This window comes from Ciconia boyciana, chromosome 1, assembly GCF_034638445.1.
Source record: "Ciconia boyciana chromosome 1, ASM3463844v1, whole genome shotgun sequence".
In the NCBI taxonomy this organism is placed as follows: domain Eukaryota; kingdom Metazoa; phylum Chordata; class Aves; order Ciconiiformes; family Ciconiidae; genus Ciconia; species Ciconia boyciana.
Window position 1 is genome coordinate 81,143,724 of NC_132934.1, and position 7,847 is coordinate 81,151,570.

At 49.9% G+C, this 7,847-nt stretch overlaps 1 protein-coding gene across 1 annotated transcript; it reads right to left on the reverse strand.

The window, feature by feature from the left end:
- Window positions 1-2,702: 2,702 nt before the first annotated feature.
- Window positions 2,703-3,947, reverse strand: LOC140646441 (probable G-protein coupled receptor 19). The gene has a single exon (XM_072850391.1). The coding sequence runs from the start codon at window positions 3,945-3,947 to the stop codon at window positions 2,703-2,705; it is 1,245 nt and encodes a 414-aa protein (XP_072706492.1).
- Between the last annotated feature and the right edge of the window lie 3,900 nt (window positions 3,948-7,847).

The following is a 7,847-nucleotide window of genomic DNA, read 5'->3' on the forward strand; positions in this document are numbered from 1 at the left end:
TGAGTGCCCTCACCCCTGTGGTGAGTGGTTTCTTCTGGATATATCCTTGAGTGAGCCCTCACCCCGCCCCCCGGGGTGAGCGATTATATCTTCTGGGTACCCACGAGAGAGAGAGAGAGATTCCCCCTTGGTGAGTGAGTGTGTGTGCCCACTGTGGATCATCATTGCTGTGTGTATTGCCATGTAGTAACAATACCCCGACTGACACCTCAAACCTGTTATGTGCTAAATGTTACTGGAGTGCTGATTAATTTCAGTTTAGCCCTGTTCCTCATTGGTTTCTGTCTGTGTGGTTTTGGCTGTTTTGTGGAATGAAGTTGCTTGGCTTTGTCCCTCGGTTGAGTTAGTTTTAGTTTACCTGCATGACACTCTGGAGAAAAGCCTGGGAGAGGGTCGATGTCCTTACCTTGGTCAGGAACCTCCCAAGCAGCAAGTGTGATGCTTCAGCGCTCACCCTGTCGAGCCCGGCTGTTGAGCGGAGCCCGTCCTCCAGCAACCTGAAGGTTGTGCAGGTCTGTGGGTGACCCACGGGCCAACTGAAGGGTTGCCATGAGCAACTGACAGCAACACACAACACGGAACCTCTGCCCACAGCTGTGTCACGGGGAGGCCCTTGCTCAGCTCTGGCAAGGGACCCAGTTGCCTTGTCTTGGCCTTGGCACATGCCAAATTTCTGATGCTCAGGAGTCCTCTGTTGACATGACCTGGGGGTTTGCAGGGCTGCAGGGGTTGCCAGAGGAGTCCAAGCCCTGTTCTTTTGAAACATGAATGGCTCAGCTTCCAGTCCCCCCCTTTCTCCTTTTTCCATTCAAGGAGGTCCCCTTCTTTGCTTGCCAGACCCTTGCAGTCCTTCCTCCTCCTTCCCATCCCCTGTACAGACATTGTCTTGCCTGGGCACTGATAACATAGCCTTCACGGCTCTGAGGTAGTGACCATCACCAAATTGGTGAGCACGAGGCAGAAACAGAGGTTAGAACTGGCTTTAAAGGGCACTATGGCTCTGTTAGCTGCCAGACAGCTCACTATTACAGGTGGATAGTAGTTGAAGTTGGGGCCCCTCAGTGTTTACCTCTCTAAAGCAGCACAGAGCAGGCATCCAAGGTGGACTCTCCTTGCTGACTGTAAAACCACCCCTAATGCTAACACAGTCAATAATCCGTCTGCTTTTTGGACGGTGTTTTTCACCTGCCTGGATGCTTGAGTGACCTCTGTATTTCAGAGCAAGCACTGAAATACAGCTTCTGGGACCTAACAGTGGTGTTATCTCATCCTCACGATAGGAGCATCATCCCTGATGAAGCAAGCCAAATTTGCCTCCAGAGTAAATGCTTCAAGCTGGTGGACCCAAGGTATACCTGCCCACAAGCCATGTAGAGGTACCTACCCCCTTGTTCAGTTGGGATGTAAGGCTGGCCCAGCTGCCCTATCAGCCCAACACCTCCCACCACCCTTCCCTGCCCCGCAGCCTTGCGCCCTGTGCCGGCGGAGCCGAAGGTAAGCCTCTGCAGGGCCAGCATGTGCGTGCCCGTGTCCCCCATGCACACGCACCAGTGCCCTTTTCTCACGAGCACATCACCATCATGGGGCACAGCGGAGTGCAGAGGAGCCCCTGCATCTTGCTGCTGTTCCCTGGCCGGCACAGGCGGTGCTGTTCCCCTTCCCACCAGGACCGAAGCCCCGGCCGGTCCCGTTGGCTTGTTTTCTCACTGTGCTGGCAGAGAAATAGCAGCAGGAGCCAGCTCCACCTGCAGCCACAGCTCCCTGCCAGTTTGTCTCCTCTGGGATGCCTCTTAGGGACCTATTGAAACATGCACGCGTGGAGGATGCTGTCAGGCGAGCGTGTGACTGCAGAGCTGGTTTTCCTCCTCCTGTTTGGGAAAACCCACAATTTGCTGCAGGTGCCAGAGGTGTACGTCAGAAGAAGGGACTCAGGCCAGGAGACACACTGACTATAAGACGTGAGGAGTCCCCGGGTGCCTGGTACAGCCGTGGCCCCTTTTGATCAGCAGGTCTTCTCCCAGGTGGTGCCCAGCCCTGGCTTCTGGGTGGGTGCAGCAGGCTGGCTGTAGAAGCAGCTGAAGAGGAGGCGAGCAGGGCAAGCCCAAGGGGAGGACTTGTCTCAGGCAGTTTGGACCACCAGACCTCTGGAGAGGCGCGACAACAAAGATGCCAAAGCATTCGGCGCTGGCCTGATGCTGACCCTAGCGGGGCAGTGGGAATGTAACCAGCCATGTCAGTGGGCTCAGAGTGATGCCAGCATTGCCCATGCCTGGACATCTTCCCTGTGGGGTCTGAACAAGCAGGAAAAGCCCCGGGCAAAAGTACTCCCAAGGATATAACGAAAGGAAGTCTAGATGGCTTTGGGTGGATTTATGCATTTCTACATGGTGACTAATGTACAGTGATTACAAAAAGCCGTGTTTTTTCTTTCCCTTTTCTCCCTACATACAGAGAGTGTAAGAGCTTGTCTGTTTTGTTAACAAAGTAATGCCTGTGATTCAGGGAGAGTAGTTCCAAAAAGCAGACGGTAACCGAAATGAAATAGACGGGACACATCAAAATCAAGGCATTTAATAAAATAAAACATCTGTTTTTCTTTCCCAAAAGTTGTGTTAAAAATATGTAAATACACATTGGTTCAAAGCGGAGAGAAAGCTCCTGGTTCTGGGGTACCTTGTAATTTTTCAATGCAGTGAAGCCAACTAGACAAACGTATTTGGAGGATTGGACTGAATAGGCCAGGCAAGCTTTTTTTCCTTTGCTTCTCTGTTAAAAGCATCATAGATGGAGTCTTTGGTGACAGTTTTGGCCGGAGCTGGGATTTCTGCGATCCCAACGTGATTTTTTTTTGCTATCCTGGAACTGGTGGTGATGGTGTATGCATTGCTTCTGTAGCATTTCATGGTGGACATGCAAAAAGTCTCTTTCATCCCTCTTCTGAAGTTTGCATTATACACAGAGTAGAGGGTTGGCTTAGAGGCTGAAGAACTGAAGGAGATGCAGGTGATGGCCAGGAAAACCAAGGAGCTCTTTCTGTAGTCTGCTTCCTGGGGGTGCCACAGCTGTACCACGTAAAAAGGGAGCCAGGACAGGAGAAACACCGAGTTTAACATTAAGAACATCTTGATGGTTTTCACTTTTGTTCTTGGGACAATATTCATTGTCCTCCTGACGGTCATGCCATCGGTGCCTATTCTCCAAATGTACTTGATGACCTTCTGGTAGAAGAGGATGATGAGGATGGACGGGATCAAAAACACCACCAAGAGCTGGACGATACTGTAGACGGCTCCTTCCCAAGAATCCGGGAGAAAAAAGTTGCAGTGGTCGTTGCTGTTGGAGCCATAGAACAAGAAAGCCGGTGATGCAAATACAGCGTCAACTAGCCAGGAGGCCAGAATCATTTTCTTGGCTTTCTCCCTGGACACTTTGAAGCTCAGGGGGTAGACGATAGTGTAGAATCGATCCACGCATATAGAGAGGAGCACGTGTGTCTGGACTCCAGGGCTGAGGTACTGTATGTACCTTACCAGCTTGCACATCACGTTCCCCAGGGGCCAGCTGCCGTAGGCAAACTGCAGCAGCACGAAGGGCGCGCTTGCGACACTGATGAGAAGGTCTGCGCAAGCCATGGAGACGACAAAATAGTTGGTGGTGGATTGTGTCCTCCGGCTCCTGTGGATCACTAAGCAAACGAGGGAGTTTCCAAAGACGGAAACCAGCCACAGCGCTCCCAAAACCATGCCAGCTGCTGCAATTTCCCCCGGCCTCAGTTCATAGTGCAAGACAGTGCGGTTCCTGCTTGAGCTGGGTGCTATGGGTGACTCCGTCATCTCGTAGCCAGCAGGAGGGATGGAGGCTTCGGGGTAGCTCTTGTTCTGCAGCAGGAGCAGTAAGGCAGGGAGAACAAAAGGACCGCTGCTGTTCTCCATGCTGTGGGCAAACATGGCCACGTCCTTGGCTCAGGCTGCATAAAGAGAGAAGAGAAAAGCTTATCTTGAACAAGTATGTGTGAAAAGCCTACCGTGACCAATGAAAGATGATTTTAAGTGGTATACATCCTGCTTAAAGTAGTAGATTGCAGAGAAACGGTCAGAAATATACGGTGAGACTATCTAGTCCAGCAGAGGCCATTAATTTTCATGGCGATTTTTATTCATGGCCCGACTATTTTAGAAGAGGCATTTGTCTCCTCTGAAAGGTAAAGGTTCCTTTCACAGAGAGAGACTGAGGTGCAGGTTCACCAAGGCTGGTGACCTGCAAACAGAGTGAGCAGATTATGCCCCACTGATCCCAGAAATGAGCTGTACTGCCTGGTGCCTGTGGAAGTGGCAAAAAAGCAGAGCAACAGTGTCCCTGCTCACTTGACTTGGCACAGATCCATCACGTAGATAGACAAAGGAGGTGTTTCTTATAGCGAGAGGTAGAATGGGAGTACTATTTTCCACAATAGTAGCATCTTCACTGATAAGGAGCCTAGCAGCCAAATCCTGCTCCCATCCAATCATTAGTAACATTGGTGTGAATATCCCTAATATCCCTGAATCTTTTTGTTTCCAGATGTAATTTTGGGAGGTAAGCGAGGTCTGGATTTGAAGGCAAAGGAAAGACCAGCACAATGGAAGGAATGGCAGCAAGCTGGGTGGGTGCTCCTCAGCGTGACTCCTCCTCAGCCCTTCCACAGTGAGGCCATTTTCATCAGGAGCTGGACATTGTATACATTGGAGAGCCTATCCTGAACATGAACGCTGTCCCCGCGCGCCCTTGCCTCCTTAGTTACCTGCCCCATGAAGGGCAGCAGTTCCCTCTGTCAGCGGGAGCACAAGGTGGCATGACAACCTCCCCCCAAAACCTGCACAAGACTTTTATCAATGGCAGAGTTTTGATGTAGAAGGAGAAGTCTGGGGGAGGAGGTAAATGCCCTGACGCAGCTGAGATGTGGGGGGAGCCTGTTGCTTTCCAGCAGCGGAGCCTCGGGCTGTGTTGGGTGAACCGTCACTAGCTATGACTGCAGTCAGCTGTTGAGGGTCTCTGTGCTCTGGAGAAAAGCCTGGGAGAGGGTCGATGTCCTTACCTTGGTCAGGGACCTCCCAGGCAGCAAGTGTGATGCTTCAGTGCTCACCCTGTCGAGCCCAGCTCTCAAGCGGAGCCCGTCCTCCAGCAACCTGAAGGTTGTGCAGGTCTGTGGGTGACCCACGGGCCAACTGAAGGGTTGCCATGAGCAACTGACAGCAACACTCAACACGGAACCTCTGCCCACAGCTGTGTCACGGGGAGGCCCTTGCTCAGCTCTGGCAAGGGACCCAGTTGCCTTGTCTTGGCCTTGGCACATGCCAAATTTCTGATGCTCAGGAGTCCTCTGTTGACATGACCTGGGGGTTTGCAGGGCTGCAGGGGTTGCCAGAGGAGTTCTTTTGAAACGTGAATGGCTCAGCTTCCAGTCCCCCCCTTTCTCTTTTATCCATTCAAGGAGGTCCCCTTCTTTGCTTGCCAGACCCTTGCAGTCCTTCCTCCTCCTTCCCATCCCCTGTACAGACATTGTCTTGCCTGGGCACTGATAACATAGCCTTCACGGCTCTGAGGCCCGGTAGTGACCATCACCAAATTGGTGAGCACGAGGCAGAAACAGAGGTTAGAACTGGCTTTAAAGGGCACTATGGCTCTGTTAGCTGCCAGACAGCTCACTATTACAGGTGGATAGTAGTTGAGGTTGGGGGCCCTCAGTGTTTACCTCTCTAAAGCAGCACAGAGCAGGCATCCAAGGTGGACTCTCCTTGCTGACTGTAAAACCACCCCTAATGCTAACACAGTCAATAATCCGTCTGCTTTTTGGACGGTGTTTTTCACCTGCCTGGATGCTTGAATGACCTCTGTATTTCAGAGCAAGCACTGAACTACAGCTTCTGGGATCCAACTGTAGTTTGTCCTTTGTAGTAGGTATGGTACACACCACGGTATGTGATAGCTAAGACCTCCTGTTTTAGGGAGGAGTGAGACAAGAATGGATATATTGCTAGACGGAGTTTCCAATCTTGGATTTAGCCCATGGTTGGTCTGGTCTTAGCCTATCGCAGGGATAAAATGGAAAAATACTTAATATTAGGGCCTATGCATTTAGAAACACCATGCTGGGGCCTGATGCTCCAAAAAGACTTGTTTCAGTCATGGTGTTGATATGCAAAGCCTCTTACTGATTAGAAATATAAGGTGTGTTCCTGTGGGTATATTATGTGAATGCTTAACTCCAGAATCTTGATACTGTGCAAGATACATCACAATGCAATTAATGACCAGAAGATCAAAAGGTTCATCCCAGAAGCCAAGCAGAGAAGTTGAAAAAGCCACCACCATCTTCCTCAGCTTTCTAAGTGATCCAAATTTGCAGCTTTGCTTTCTGAGGGTTTTTTTCAGTGTTTTCCTCATGCTTTTTGCTCTGCCTGCTCTAGCTCTGCATCTGTCACCAATTACTTTCTCCTTGTCTGCCTACTCAGAGCAGAGCCTGAAAGTGCAAAGCCACTGGATGAATTTGGGATCTTGTTCCTTCCACTATTTTGCATGTCAGCTTCAATCACTCAAAGCAAAAAAATAGTCAGATGTGTAAGAGGAAAAGATGTATTAATTGCCTGATGTGGTTAGAGAAGATTTTTTTTCCTTTAGCTTTTTAGACCCTGTATTCATTAGCTGCGCTTAATATAACATTGCATGTTTCACTTGAACAGGCTTGATGTACAATCAGCTGCACAGCACAGGCATAAATTTAGCATGCTTGAAAATGCAGAGTGTGTTTGAGAGCAGCACAGCACAGCTGCATGGACACAGACAGTCTGCGTCGTTGCAGCCGGGCTGCTGCAGGACCCCACTGTGCTTCTCCTCCACGCCTCTCACTGTGCCTGGGCGCTGACTCTGCATCATTGGAAGGTGGGTCAACGCGTGAGTCACCAGTGCTCCTCCCAGAGCAGTTGGCCTTATTTAGCAGCTTTCACATGCAGGTAGTGTCTAGGAGCTGAAAACACGACTCAGGTTAAGTTGGACTTGTAGCTGAAGCAGTTTGAGCCTAGTAACAACTGGGTTTGTTTCAGTGAGGCGTGTTAAACAAGGAATTTCGCATGGTACCGTCCTGTTAAAATAACACTTGGAGACATCAGTAGTGAGACCCAGAAGTGGGTGTTGTGGTGGCTGAGTTGCCAACCGCCTGCAAGGGGCACCATCCGCAGATGGTACCCTGCCCCCTCATCCCGTTTTCTTCTGGAGGGCTGTGCAGTGCTGCCCAGCCTAGCCTTTGCATTCCCTGCATCCTTAGCTGCCTTCCCTCATTGTTTTCTTAGTAGCTTTTCCTGGCAGATGATTCCTGGTTTCTCAAACAACTCCTGTTTGCCTTTCCCCACCCTCCATTGGGTGGATCTGCTCCCCTGGAGATATCCTGCCGTCATCAGCTGTCTGCAGGTTATTTGGATTGCTGTCTCTGGCAGAGTGGCAGGATGTATTGGCAGTACCACCCGCTAAAGTACATGTTAGAATTATCTGTAATAGAATAATACATGTGGAGCCTATTAACCAGATAGAAAAGAAGATTATGGGCTAGTTTTCTTCCTTAATTTCCCTTCTTGCCATGCAGAAGTATGTGTCATTTAAAAATAATCAGCTGCACAAATTAAGCTCAGTAGAAGAATAACCAGATGAAATTTCTTGACTGATAGTGAGGAGTAGTGGAAATCAGGTACAAGAATGAAAAGACCTTTAAAATATCCAGACTTGCTAACAATGTTCTCACAATATTTATCCTGGTGAGCCAAATCTGCTGTCCATGTCTTTTCAGACCTGAGACATTTAGTTATGCAGGTGAGTAA

What these genes read in the sequence shown, in the direction of transcription:
- LOC140646441 (XM_072850391.1), bottom strand. Translation starts at nt 3,947, where the DNA reads ATGTTTGCCCACAGCATGGAGAACAGCAGCGGTCCTTTTGTTCTCCCT.